This window comes from Rutidosis leptorrhynchoides, chromosome 6 (genome assembly GCF_046630445.1).
Source record: "Rutidosis leptorrhynchoides isolate AG116_Rl617_1_P2 chromosome 6, CSIRO_AGI_Rlap_v1, whole genome shotgun sequence".
NCBI classification, from domain to species: Eukaryota; Viridiplantae; Streptophyta; class Magnoliopsida; order Asterales; family Asteraceae; genus Rutidosis; species Rutidosis leptorrhynchoides.
Genome location: NC_092338.1, coordinates 37,281,671 through 37,296,210, shown reverse-complemented (window position 1 = coordinate 37,296,210; position 14,540 = coordinate 37,281,671). Strand labels below are relative to the sequence as shown.

The window sequence follows — 14,540 nt, the reverse complement described above, 5'->3', positions numbered from 1 at the left end:
CATACATTTTCATTTTGAAATAGTGTTTTACTATAGCAAAATGATTTTTACGGTAGCAAATAGTGGTTTCCGAAAACACTGTAGCTTTTTGGGTACTGTAGCAATTCGAAAATACTGTAGCAAATTAGTGTTTTACTTGTTCATCTTAAACGTTTTAGTTAACTTATCTAAATATCAATCGAATCAATAATCGAATGTTACTATCATTTACTAAATAACTTAAAATTATATATATGTATATATCTTTATTTAATATACATAAATCAGTTTTTAAATAACATTGCAAGTTATTTATGATTAATTTTAATAATTAATATTCCAACTTATTGTATATATATATATATATATATATATATATATATATATATATATATATATATATATATATATATATTTACAAATAGATGTTCGTGAATCGTCGATCAATAGTCAAAGGTTAACTGAATACATAACATTAGTTCAAAAATTTTGAGAATCAATATTATAGACTTTGCTTATCTTGTAGAAATTATATAAAGATTAAGTTTTAAATTTGATCGAAAATTTTCGGGTCGTCACAGTTGTGGTAGCGATTGCGTTCTCCCGATCGCCTCCGTTGGTTGTTCTGTTCTTTTTTCTGTAATGTGTAGTATAACCGATATTTTAGTTTCCTATGTTATAGCTTCAGTTGACATAGTTTCCTTGTAAAAAGCGATTTCTCACCCAGTTGGTGAGCCGTTTGTTAGGTATGTCTAGTGTTAGCTAGAGCTCGTTTTTTGGATCTATTGTATCGGTTGTATGAGTTGATCTTCAGATCCGTTATTAATGTTATCGTTTTTCCGCAAAAAAAAAAAAATATATATATATATATATATACTACATGCATACATTACATAATTGAAAAAAAAAATAACAAAATAATGCAAATAATATTTTACAAATAGTAGGTCTCAAAAATTTTAATTTATGATGTTCGATATATAAAATATTTCAAGTAAAAAAATATTAATGGTATTGAAAAAAGAAGTTAAGTGTTTCAGTTGATTAGGTGACTCTCTGTTAAATTGCGATTTTTTTTTTAATTTTTTTTTTGCAAAAGTCGAATAACTTGACTCTCACCAAAAGTGAAAGGACCCATCAGAAGAACAAAATATAAAAGAAGTTAAGTAATGAATGCCCTTGTGAATATAAACATATTAAATTTTCAATTTAATGCATAACTAGTGTTCGAACCCTCGCTTCGCGCCGGGGGTTCGGTTTTTAATGTATTTTATTGCGTTTAGTTTGTAAAATTTTTTTGTGGCTAATGATGATGTTGTTGAAGCGCACCTCGAGTCGAACTAAAAGGTATAACCCGTGAAAGATTTAAATGTTATTTAAAATTAACAATATATGTGCATCTCCGCGTTTCGCTATGGAGTTGTCGACTTTTAAAAATTTAACGGAGAATTAACGTGTATGAAAAGTACCCCAAATATTTAGCGTTTTTTAAAAAGCGTCCGTTTTGCGTATAGCTAGTGACATTGTGTTCCTAAAATTATTTCGAGTTTAACGATGGTGGCGGAAAAATTAACTCGTTGCGAGTGCGAAGATATGGCCCGTTGAATATTTGGGTGGAGTTTGTTTAAGATTTTTTATGAGAATGGTTAATTGACACTTTACCCCCTGTTTGGGGGGTGAATTTGATTTTTTGGATAAAGTGGGGGTGGTTTGTGGTTGAATTTGAAGAGAGGAAAAAGGCAGAAAGTCGAAAATACCCCTCGGTACTATTCATTTCCTCTATGTCTTTTAGAGTGTAGGTATAATTACACCTACGTGCATGTTGGCTCATGGATTTTTTGACGGATATAACCACGAATTTTTCACACGGGTATATCGGATTTTCGGGTCGGAGTTAACCGACAACGGATGTAAGTCAACGGGTACAAAAGTTTACCCGCCGTGGATCCACAGGTGATTTTTTTTTTTCCCACCCATCACGAGTGCGGATATCTGCGGATCTCGAATTTTTTAATCTATTGTCAACCCTATAACAGTACTTAAGTCTACTGTATATAGTCACAACTCATCAAATGCATTCAATGCATTTAACCGTATCCATACAATTTGTCGGCAATACATTTGACTTATAACAAATAATAAAATAATATATGCGAGATAGATAGCAAGTCAGCAACTCTAAATTGACCAGTATTATTTTACTTCAATTTCCTCAAATAATAAATAATAATCATCATCATTATTCAATAGAGTACTAACTGTTTGATCATCATCGGAATTAAATTTCGGTTTGATTTTTTCACTTCCGATTAATGCGGTAATTGTAGTTGATTAACTAATTTCTTATACATGTTAGATTCTGTTTATTCAAATAAACATACGCATACATCGTTATTAAAATTGAAATCTATTTTATATCGTAGCCTGATCATGTTTACTGCTAATCTTATTATCATTATTTCTGTAGATGTGTAACATTATGTCAAAGTTAGGGTTTATGTGAATACATTTCTGTTTAGTCGGGAATATATGATATGATAATTGATCATCGATTATAACCGTTTGTATGTGTGTTTGAAATTTATCAATTACACATTTGTATTTGACTTTAGTATTTTGGTACTGGTTATTTGCAAGCTTCAACTATGTTATGATATGATTGATCATTGTTTACATGTTGATTGAAGATAGAAAGTAAAAAATTTGGTCGACTAGTATATTTTTAATGATATAAAACTATGATCATTAGATATCATATTTACATAATCAATCATAGGTTTTACGATGGTAGACAAGGCTCTGAGCATAAGAAGGTAAAAACAATTGTGACTGTTAATTGTTAAATTGAAAGTAGTAAGTTTGGATTTCAAAATCAAAAGTATAGCCTGGGTCTAAATGTGTATATTGATGATGAGTTTATGGTAGCAGAGTTGAATTTCTTATATGTGTTTTCTTTCAGGAAAATGACAACAAATACTTATGATGATGATAAGGAAGCTCCCGATTCTACTAATATCACGGTACGCTGATGATGAACGCTTTCATTTGCTAGTTAATTAATTTCGAACATCCCTCTTATATCTGATACATATTATTTATTATGTTGTTCTTTTATTAATAATAATTTTCTTGAGTAGTTCATGAGAATGTATCTGCTTCTAGTAATAACTCAAGAGATTTTGCAAAATAAGACATTATAGTAATTACTATGAATTATTCCCATATGTTTTGCTTGCATTTGGTTGGTCCTGCATCAAAGCAAATACATACTAACGCTAAACATTAGCATAGGTTATATATTTGATTCTTAAATTTTGTAATGAAGTTTACATGTAACTTGATATATATGTTAGCAAAGTTTGTTATTACATTATTGGTATAATATATATATATATATCTATAGGTTAAGGTTGATCCAGCAAAACCAGCATCTCTTACATGGAAAAGGAAACTGAACACTAAAGAAAATGCTCTTTTAGAGTTTGGTATAAAGTTCAAAGAAGTACTTCATTTGGTATGTATGTTTTATCTACTCCTATTTTGCATTATGTAGCTGTTTAATCTAATGTAACCTAGATGAATGAAAATCAACTGAACTTTGCACTTTATATTGTAATTATACATTCTGTGCCAATATAGGCAATTCACTTTATCAAGAGATATAACTTCATTCATTTCTTGTTTTTTCTATTGTTTGCTTCCTTTGTGTAGGCTCCACTAGGATATCGATTATGGCGTTGGGGACGAGAAGAAGCTTCAAAGGGAAATGGAAATGTAATTTACTGAATCCTATTTACCTAGGGATTGTTTTCTTCTTTACAATGGAATGACTTAGCTTTACTATTTCAGGGAACTTTCTATGACCCTTTCAAGAAACACTACTATTCCTCTTGCAATGGTGTTCCTTTAGGTGGTATTGGGTAAGCCAACTTTTATACACAAACATACAGTGGCGGAACCAGGAATTTTTTTCATTGGGGACGAAAATTTTTTTTTAAAAGCGTAACAACTTTTTTTGGCCAGAATATGGAGGTTTTTTGGCAAAATATAGAGGCTTTTGGGCAAAATACAGAGTTTATTGGGCAAAATACATAGTTTATTGGGCAAAATTTGGAGGTTTTAGGGGCAAAATATGGAGACTTTTGGGCAAAAAAATATTCACGGGGGGCAAAATGTCAAAATCCAAATTTTTACATTAAAAATTACAAATCCACTGGGGGGCAGGTGCCCCCCTGTCCCTTACTAGTTTCGCTTGTGCACACATACACACACACACACACACGCAATCTTTCTATAGCAAAGATACCACATGCATGAGAAGGTAGCATTAACTAAGCATGGTTGCTGACAATATGCATCTGCCAGTGCAGGTAGCATTGGAAGGACATATAAGGGTGAATTTTTGCGTTGGCAACTGTTAACTAAAATATGTGAAGAAAAACCAGTATTAGCAAATCAGTTTTCTGTAAGTTGTCTTTTCATTGGACGTTTGCTGCTGTATATTTGTATATAGCATTAACTGGTATGGAGATATATCACAATTTGAATATACTTCTGCTAAACTGATTCCCCTTTTTGAGGTTGCAGTTGTGATACTTTACAGTTTACAACAAGGTTATTTGTTGGATGTTAGTGTTGTATTCTTTACAACAAGGTTATTTTTAAGTATTTTTCATATTTTCCCTATGACATTATGCAGGTGTTCGTCACACGACCAAATGGAAAGAAGTACTCCACTGTCCTCTGTCCCCCAAATCCAGATTTGCTAAAGTAAGCAACAATATATATTCTTTCCCAAAATTATTGAGCCTTCTGCTCCTTTTGGAAAAGTAAGAAATTTATGATTATTTAGAAATATGAACGCTAGTAGTATTGAGACAACCAAATCTTTTACTTGCATTCCAATTCGATTGCATCTATCAAATGTGCTGAAGTCAAATATCAAATATATGTTTTATAAATCATCGGTGTACATATAATGACCCTAAGATTAAGGAGATGACTTCTTTCTTAGAAACACACTTATATATTTTATGTACTTATTTTATATCACTATTTGCAACACAAGACATGTTGAAATTCATATTAAATATCTATTTAATGTTAACAAACAGAGATACGTCGGATCATGGGATTGGATCTTGGGACTGGAATTTCAGTGGAGAAAATACTACTTACCATGCATTATACCCAAGGGCTTGGACTGTGTACGATGGTAATTCTGATTCTGATCTTCATTATTCCTAGAAATGGTCACTGCAACTTTTTTTGATCAATCATTTCTCTTTATATTAGGTGAACCTGATCCAGATCTAAAAATAGTTTGTCGTCAAATTTCCCCAATTATTCCCCATAATTATAAGGAAAGCAGTCTTCCCGTAGCAGTATTTACTTACACGGTATAATATATATTCTTACAGAATTTATAGTTTTTATTTATTGATTTTTCAATTTGGCTAGAGTACATAACATAGACCTATTGTTGGATGTGATTCTTTTTTGTAGTTATCAAACTCAGGAAAGACTGCTGCAGATGTCTCCTTACTATTCACATGGGAGGTCAGTAATTTTTTTCACTACTCTTGCAATGTGTTACTTTTATTCACGTTAGTTTGAATTTAACTGCCATCATTTCATGAAGAAATATAACAACAGTTTTCTTTAATTTTTATGTGCAAAAAAGATTAGTCTGACAAAGTATCTGTATCATTCATATCTCAGAATTCTGTTGGTGGAGCCTCTGGATTATCTGGTCATCATTCCAATTACAGAATGACGTAAGAACATTTTTTAACCCCACATTGTACATCGTATGGGGTTCCAGATTACTATTTTATACAAAAGTTGGTATATTTGGTCATAATTTTGTTAATTTTTTTTTAAAGCTTGTTGAATTCATTGTTTTTCATCTTTGTTGAATTGTTGATGGCTCCATATTCTGATCTTTTGTGTTTCATTATGTTATCAGGGTGAAAGATGGCATTCATGGTGTAAACCTACATCACATGTAATATTCTCTTTTTGAAGATTATTTTTACTCCGTTTATGGCATATGTCTGATTATGTGTGTCAACACAGGAGTGCGGATGGGCAACCCCCCGTAACCTTTGTTATTGCAGCACAAGAAACAGACGATGTTCACGTTTCAGAGTGTCCATCTTTTGTGATATCAGGAGAAACCGAGGGATTCACAGCAAAAGACGTGTGGCATGAAATCAAAGAGGTTTGTTTAAAATTCTTCCATAACTTACCTTTTCATCCATTTAAGAGAACCCTTTAAATCTTAATGGTTTTCATATGTAATTTTGTTCATTCAGAATGGATCTTTTGATGGTCTTGAGTCATCTCAACTACCAGTATGTTCGAAACCTGGATCGTCTATAGGTGCAGCTATTGCAGCTTCTGTGAATGTACCACCTGATGCGGTGCTTACTGTAACTTTCTCACTGGCTTGGGACTGCCCTGAAGTAAGGTTTCCAACCAGGACTTACCATCGGTGGGTCCCGCAAACTTATCTTGAACTCTATCATATATCATAGGGTTATTACATAAAAAAGATAACCAACTTACACCTTGAACAATTAAATTTTAGGTAAGTTGTCCATGTTGCTTGCTAACAAGATTGATGATTACCTTGTATTAAAGTTCATCAAAATTAAGTGGTTTTTATGAGTGGAAACAAAGTTGGTTACATAAAATTTAAAAAATAAGTCAAAGATGGTTACCTTTATATGAAATTGATCTTATTTTTTAAATTAAATAATACGGCGTGATTCTTATATGGGTTGTTTGTAACAGGCGTTACACCAAATTTTATGGTTCTCATGGAGATGCTGCAGAAAAAATCGTGCATGATGCAATACTTGGTAATGTATTCTAGTCTATTAATTTCATCATATCATACCCTATTTATCAATGGTAGTTTTAAATTGCGATCCTTTCCTCATTTCTGATAAGTGCCTTATTTATTCAATTTGTTGTCTGAAATTTAGAACATGGTAACTGGGAGTCACAGATAGAATCATGGCAAAGGCCTATCCTTGAAGACAAGAGACTTCCTGAATGGTAAACTTTACTTTTCATTCCTTTTACTACAGGTGGCAATATGGACGAGTTTTGCAGGTTGGATAACTGGTCCAAATTGGTAGTTTTACTGTTGGGTCGAAAGGGTTAGCTTGGTTGATAATTAGTGTGTTAGGAGGATTTATGCATTGAGAAAAACTTAAGTGTTCTTCTACCCGTTCTACCCATTTGACAAAACACCTTTTACTCTTTTGTCCTGTTAAAGATCAAACATAACTCGGAAATGGGTCGAAATTGCCACCTCTACTTTTTTCACTGGCCACATACCCTATGATTCTGAGATCCTAATGGCTTTCTGCAGGTACCCAGTAACTCTATTCAACGAATTATACTACCTCAATTCAGGAGGGACAATTTGGACTGGTAAACTCCAATAATCTTGCATTGTTTATTCATATATCAAATGAAAGCAGCTCATTCGTTATCTTTATACACAGATGGACTACCTCCAGAACACAATTTATCAAGCATTGAAGGAATGCAATTTTCAATTGATAGATCAAACGTAGATTCTCAAAGTAATGGTGATATCTCTCATCAAAATGACACTGCTGTTAATGTTCTTGAAAGAATGACATCAGTACTTGATGAAATCCATAAACCCACATCAAAAAACTCAGCCTTTGGTACAAATCTTTTAGTAGAAGGTGAAGAAAACATTGGCCAGTTTCTGTATTATGAAGGAATCGAGTATCATATGTGTAACACATACGATGTCCATTTCTATGCATCTTTTGCATTAATCATGTTATTTCCCAAACTTGAACTCAGCCTCCAACGAGACTTTGCAGCTGCTGTAATGATGCATGATCCAAGAAAAATGGATCTTTTATGTGACGGAACGTTAGCCCCTCGAAAAGCTCTTGGTGCGGTCCCACATGATATCGGGATGATTAATCCGTGGATTGATGTTAACTTTTACAAAATATATAATACTGACCAATGGAAAGATTTGAACCCGAAATTTGTGCTCCAAGTTTATAGGAATGTGGTTGTAACTGGAGACAAGAATTTTGCACGGGCCGTTTGGCCTTCGGTTTATATTGCAATGGCTTATATGGAACAGTTTGATAAGGATGGAGATGGGATGATTGAAAATGAAGGGTTCCCTGATCAGACATACGATACGTGGTCGGTTTCGGGTGTCAGTGCGTATTCTGGTGGACTATGGGTGGCGGCATTGCAGGCGGCATCGGCATTGGCGGGTCAAATTGGTGATACGGGTTGTGAGGATTATTTTTGGGCTAAGTTTCAGAAAGCCAGAAAAGTATATGATAAGCTATGGAACGGGTCTTACTATAATTACGATGATAGTAATGGTAAAGCAAGTTCATCCATTCAAGCTGATCAGTTGGCTGGACAATGGTACGTTTATATATATGTGTATTCTTTAGTATTTACACGTGTATCTACATATATGTGTATGTTTGTGTATGTATAAGCATATGCATGTGAATGTGATGACAATAGTTGTTTCTCATAGGTATGCTCGAGCATGTGGACTTTATCCGATTGTTGATGACGAAAAGGCCAAAAGTTCACTAACCAAAGTTTACAACTTTAACGTGATGAAAGTGAAAAACGGGAAACGGGGAGCTCTTAATGGGATGCTACCGAACGGAGAACCTGATATGTCGTGTATGCAGTCAAGAGAAATATGGACTGGAGTTACATATGCTGTTGCTGCAGGTATGATTCATGAAGGTATGATTGATACAGCTTTTCAAACTGCAAGTGGAGTTTATGAAACTGGTTGGACTGAACAAGGAGGCGGGTAAGTCTACTTAATCTTTTTTTTTTTTTTTTTGCGAATAAACAGTTGTTCTTTAGCAACTTCTAATTACCTGTAAATATGACTGCCCTTGTGTACTTGCAGCTATTCTTTTCAAACGCCTGAAGCTTGGGACATAGATGGCAGATACAGATCTATTGCTTACATGCGCCCATTAGCAATCTGGGCCATGCAATGGGCTTTGACCCAACCCAAAGCGCCAAACCAGGAACCAAAGCCCGATGCAAAACCTGAATCTCTTCTCAAGCAACATGCTGGATATACACGAGTGGCTCGTCTACTGAAGCTTCCAAAGGAGCAAGACTCGAGAAGCATATTACAAACTCTTTTCGACTACACTTGCAAAAAGATGACAATCTGAGGGCTTTCAGTTTTATACTTACATTACAGTTATTGGTATTGGTATAGTGGCTCATATTGATGACTGTCTCTTCAGAAACATTAATTCATTATTACAAGTATATATCATAAATTCATAATATACAAGTGAAACTATTTGTGTAAGCCGAGTAATTTAAACGAGTAATTCATATATGTTGGCCACAGGATTTGGGGTGAACATACTTTTGTATACTCAAGGGTTGATATAGCATCAACATTTGTACTGTATATCTTACGATTATATTGGTTTAATAAATGGTTTGTTATAACACGCTTCTTACTTGTTAGTCATTGTACACTTGGAAAAATCATTTGCTAATCGTGATTAGAGATAGCACTCGCAAGTAGCGAATTTGAATATGCCAAATCAACAATCCACTCATGCAGGTTTTTTGGTGTCATAAATCCACAAGTTTTTGTTAACGGGTTTATATTCGCACTTGTACCCTTTAGTGGGTACTGTTAAACCGTGGATTTTACATAACACAGTAATTTTTCTTATCAGATAGTCAAAATATTTCATTAAAATCTCTTAACATATAATTGTGTTTTAAAACATGTTAAGAACAATGGATCATAAATTTTAAACCAGTTATAACATACGAACAATTAGTTTTGATAACTATCAACTTATTTGATATTTATTTCTTGCATAACACATTGTATTTCACCCATTAAAAAACAACTTTAAATATAAGGATCGAGCAACAGCATAAATCCACAACATGACGACAATAAGATGACAAAAAATAATAAGTAATCAACTCTAAAATTTATTGAAATGCAACGAGTGGAACAACCCTATTAATATAGAAATAACATATAAAGGACAAGCTTTATAATATAACAAGTGATAAGAATTTATCAAAGGTAAACATAAAAAAACTTCAATAGTCTAACAAGTGACCAACCTTTCATACCATTATACTTGGTTTTTTGTTAAAAACAAAAGGCTTCTCTTCAAAGTTCAACCCGAAACACTAAATACAACCGCCGAAAAATCTGATCACTTGATGAATGTAACTATAGTCCGGTAACTCATTGTGACAGTAGAAAATAATGCTTACAGATATAACTATATAATCCGGTATATGCCTCATTGAACTCTTAAAAGCAGAAAAACAAGGGACCGTTTTGTATATGGTGACACTATGTATACTGCATCATGATTCATGAGTCAGAATAATAACCTTGACTTCTCAACATAATAAGCAGTTGGTAATATTGACCAATCGCAAGCAACAGATACTAAGATCGATCTATATAATTTTGGATTCTACAACTAGGATTCAGAGGCCAATTTGAAGCGAAATGAAAAATTTTATAAATTTTCAGTTGTGATTCAAAGGCCAATTTGAAAGTTCAAACGAATTTAGGGTGATTGCAGAAGATGATTGTGATGCAGATGAGGGTTCACAGGTTCTTGAAGTTTTAGATGCAGGTTCCGGTGTAGATGAGAAAGTTATAAGGCTATAACCTAAATCTGCTGCAGATGAACCTTGGATGGTTTTTAAGTTTTTAGGACAAGTGTGTTTTCCAAGGTAAGTTATTTCAAATATTGATGGGTCATCACTAGATCTTTGAACTTGCTTAGTTGCACAACAACCATGTGTGTTTCGGTAGGTGCATCTGTAATATTCTCTGCAAATTATTTTGTATGTAGTGTCAATAACCTATCAAATATGTCTATATAGTATGTGACAAGAAGGTGTGCTAAATGAATAAAAAGTTAATAAGCTATGGTCCAACTTCTATTTTAAAATTTTGGATGGATTTTTTTTTGGGACAAACAAGATGATTATGTGAAATGAAATCGAAACTGGACCAAAGTTTGTTACTTTTTTTATTCAAATTAGTCTAAAAAGGTTTTAAGAGAAACCTGGGGTATTTTGCATTAAGAATTTCCTTTTGGCCATACTTTCTCCACATATAACCATCATTTGGGGGCACTTCGAGCCCCATCTCCAGACTCACTTTCACTTGTTGCTTCCATTTAACGATGCTATTACTGCTAGTCTTTCTGCATTACCATCACTTGCTTAAATTACAAAAAAAAATCCTTTTTTTAAATTATTTGTTAATTGGTAATGTTATCTTACCTGTTAGTATACACAAATCCTAAGAGGCGGCAAAATGAGAGGGTGATGGTACATATCTAAGTGTGGCAATAAAAACCCAAATCTTAAAAATAGGTCCACTGGGTCCTTCCCAAACATGTTTGGGTCCTTTCCATTTCTACTTCAAACCTGTTTGGGCCCAAACCCAACCCGACCCGACCCGATTGCCAGGTATATACATATCAAACATGTAATTTTCTGGTACGTGTCAAGATAGCCCAGGTCAAGTTGGGACCAAAACACTCTTTGTATAACTTGGATAGAATAATATCAATGACGAGTGTGGCAACTACAATGACAAATTAATACTTGCAATCACATTTTTTAGTGATATAATTAAAAGGTTTATCCACTATACATACCCATACCTTCTGGGTGATTTTCAACTAATTCGACCCATTTGCCCGATATCCTTGACATTTATATATATTTAAAATATTTACTGAAACACTAGTAGATTGACCAACTTGTAACTAAAGGATCGAAATTGCCACCTCAACACTATATCTGGAAATTGAGACTCATACTCTCAAATTGGTAACAATTGGGTCAAGCTTTCGGGTCAAATGGGTCTTGTGAATGGTCAGATAATAAATAATAATAACTAAAATAATATAATACGTATATGCAAAAGTATATGAACCGTTTGGACCCATTTGACCCATGACCCATCTCGAACCGTCTCGACCCATTACCCAACACGACCCAACCTGGCCCATGTGGACCCGTTTAAAAAACTTCCCTATTTGACCCATGACCCATTTCAACCCAAAACCGTTTTGACCCGTTACCCAAACCGACCAAACATGACCCGTTTTCCAGGTATACTCTACACGCACAAATATTTGTATATTTGAAACTTACTTTTTCCTGGAGGAATCTGTTTGATTTGAATCCTTGGTGTCAGAATCATCATTATGTGGTCTTCCATTCAACGAAAGTGGATATTCTAAACTTCTGATTTCTGTTCCAGCATAGCGTGACATGCCCTCATCATCAGATTTGGGGGCGTTTTCTTCAGTTTCATTAGAAGCAGCAGGCAAATTCAGATCTATTAGAGGCTTCTTACATTGTTGGGTACCATTATTTACCTTGTGATGCAGGCAATTACTATTTGAGTGATGATTGTCTGATGAGTTCACATTCATTTCTAAATCTGATAAACAAAGAACAAAACTATTAACTGTTGACATAACTGGATTTTTTACTTGTTGCAAGTTCAGTAAACAGAAACATATTTGACATGTCTGATAATTTTTCAATATTTGCATTTAATTAAAAGCTGATTTATATTCAGATTTCTGTGTCGTAAGTTTCTGTAAGTTCAGTCGTGCTAGTTTTGACACACAAAAGCACCTCTTAATTTAATTTAAATTTGATTTCACTCATTTTTTTTTTTTTTTTTTTGCAATCCTATCAACTATTAAAAACAGGTAATTGATGAAGCTTGTTTTATGCAAGGTAAGGACTGAGGATAACTCAGAACAAATATATTTTATTGTGTAAAGACTATTGAATATATACATTTCTGGTATACGGTGATAACTGGACCCTATATGCATGCACACATTTACGCACATACATGTGATGTACTGATGCAGTATCAAGAAAGGAATACAACAAACTTTGTGCAGATCCTAAGTATCAAAAGGATGACACACTCAGATAAGAATTTTATTTAACAGGTAATTGTGCATTTTGCATAAATGCTACAATTTAATTGTAGTTTGGTGGTCTGGAACTCTGCATCTCAGTATTCAGAGTAACAACTTAGTTTACATGCCAATTGCAATATTGCTGTTAATCGTTTTTTTATAGTAAATAAATAGTACCATTTCTAGAACTTGTTATATATAGCTCAAGTTTAGAATGCCAAAACCAACAAGCAATGAGAGGGGTGTTGATAGTTTGCATTCAATGACTTTTAAAGGTGGAAATAAAAAGTAAAACATACGTAGTAATTAATACTACGCTGTATGAACTCATTTGTAGTCAAACATTATCACTACATCTATAAACTACTGCTTCACTTAAGTTTACGAACCCAATATAATACATTTGCATGTCAATATTGGTTCTAATAAAATTGATAAACATGAGCAACTTTCTAATAAGTTAATGACTGTAATATAGTGGCCTTGCAGCATGACAACAAAGTGATCATGAGCAACAGTTTTCCATTCATATCACATATACGTGTAATTTATAGCAGTGGAGAAGTAACAAGTCACCCCATAACATAGTAAAAGCAAATATAACTGTATACCTATATTTTAGTAATATCTAAAATTTAACTTTTATAGGAAAAACACACTCATGTAACATCTTAAATCTAACTTTAGTTTTCATATTGAAGCATAATCAGATTTAAAATCATAAACACGTACTACAGCTTCAAACATGTAACTTAAACCCTAAGCTGACATTCATTCAATATCACACATCCAAATCCAGATATATACTATAAATACGTATTATGTATAATATATAAAACAATTGAGCAAAAAAATTCACCGCGGTATATAAATTAAGCATAAATTCAGTCTAAAAACAGCTTATATACGAACGATTAGAATGATATTGAAACTGAAAATGATTCAAATGAATATATCGAATACGTTACCTTCGAATTGAAAACTTCTGATAACCGTCAGTGTCGGTGACTGAGGTTTGACTCTCAGCTGAAATCGTCGTTCAAACCGTTAAATCAGCCGGAGAAGTGATCGGAATCCGGTGTCTGGTAAATTTATAATGAGAATCAGAGATCCGGTGCGGCTGATCGATTGAAGATTTGAAGAAGCAATATAAAAGAGAGGTTTCATCTAACGTTGAACCCCGAAGAGGAAGTTGACAATGACTTGAATATTTTTTCCTTAATTTAATTGCTACGGAGTAGGAGTATTTATTTATTACAGTAAGTAATTTATGTTGAAAGGTTGAATTTCATTAATAAAAAATAAAAAAATATATCACGAGTCATGACTCGCGACTGTATAGGAAACGATATTAGTATAAGTTTGAAACTGATTTAAGTAATGTTATCTTGACATGTAGTAATGACAAAATTACCTCACTCGTCCCTGTGGTTTATTCCAATATACACTTCTCGTCCTTTTGGCCAAAATTATACATCCCTCGTCCTTGTTGTATTCAATTACAACACCCCTCGTCCTCCCGTCTATTTGTCG

The 14,540-nt window shown here is 33.4% G+C and overlaps 2 protein-coding genes across 4 annotated transcripts; one reads left to right on the top strand and one right to left on the bottom strand.

Moving 5' to 3' along the window:
• Positions 1-2,165: 2,165 nt before the first annotated feature.
• LOC139852863 (uncharacterized) lies at positions 2,166-9,510 on the top strand. 3 transcript variants are annotated; one of them, XM_071842202.1, is made up of 20 exons: positions 2,166-2,296; positions 2,939-2,999; positions 3,383-3,493; positions 3,691-3,753; positions 3,829-3,899; positions 4,345-4,444; positions 4,679-4,749; positions 5,094-5,194; positions 5,275-5,378; positions 5,485-5,538; positions 5,701-5,756; positions 5,948-5,986; positions 6,058-6,202; positions 6,297-6,475; positions 6,778-6,845; positions 6,972-7,044; positions 7,364-7,425; positions 7,500-8,427; positions 8,546-8,836; positions 8,939-9,510. In XM_071842202.1, the coding sequence occupies exons 1-20, from the start codon at positions 2,292-2,294 to the stop codon at positions 9,213-9,215; spliced, it is 2,859 nt and encodes a 952-aa protein (XP_071698303.1). In that variant the 5' UTR covers positions 2,166-2,291; the 3' UTR covers positions 9,216-9,510. The 3 variants fall into 3 exon arrangements, with proteins under 3 accessions (XP_071698303.1, XP_071698304.1, XP_071698302.1); XM_071842203.1 differs by lacking the exon at positions 8,939-9,510 and adding an exon at positions 2,756-2,792 and having other exon boundaries at positions 2,282-2,296; positions 8,546-8,840; XM_071842201.1 differs by lacking the exon at positions 2,166-2,296 and adding an exon at positions 2,756-2,792.
• A 514-nt stretch (positions 9,511-10,024) lies between these two features.
• LOC139852969 (probable WRKY transcription factor 38) lies at positions 10,025-14,192 on the bottom strand. The gene is made up of 4 exons (XM_071842318.1): positions 13,976-14,192; positions 12,217-12,508; positions 11,115-11,255; positions 10,025-10,876 (listed from the first exon to the last, which is right to left on the bottom strand). Exons 2-4 carry the CDS (start codon positions 12,498-12,500, stop codon positions 10,567-10,569), a joined length of 735 nt encoding a protein of 244 aa, XP_071698419.1. The 5' UTR covers positions 12,501-12,508; positions 13,976-14,192; the 3' UTR covers positions 10,025-10,566.
• Between the last annotated feature and the right edge of the window lie 348 nt (positions 14,193-14,540).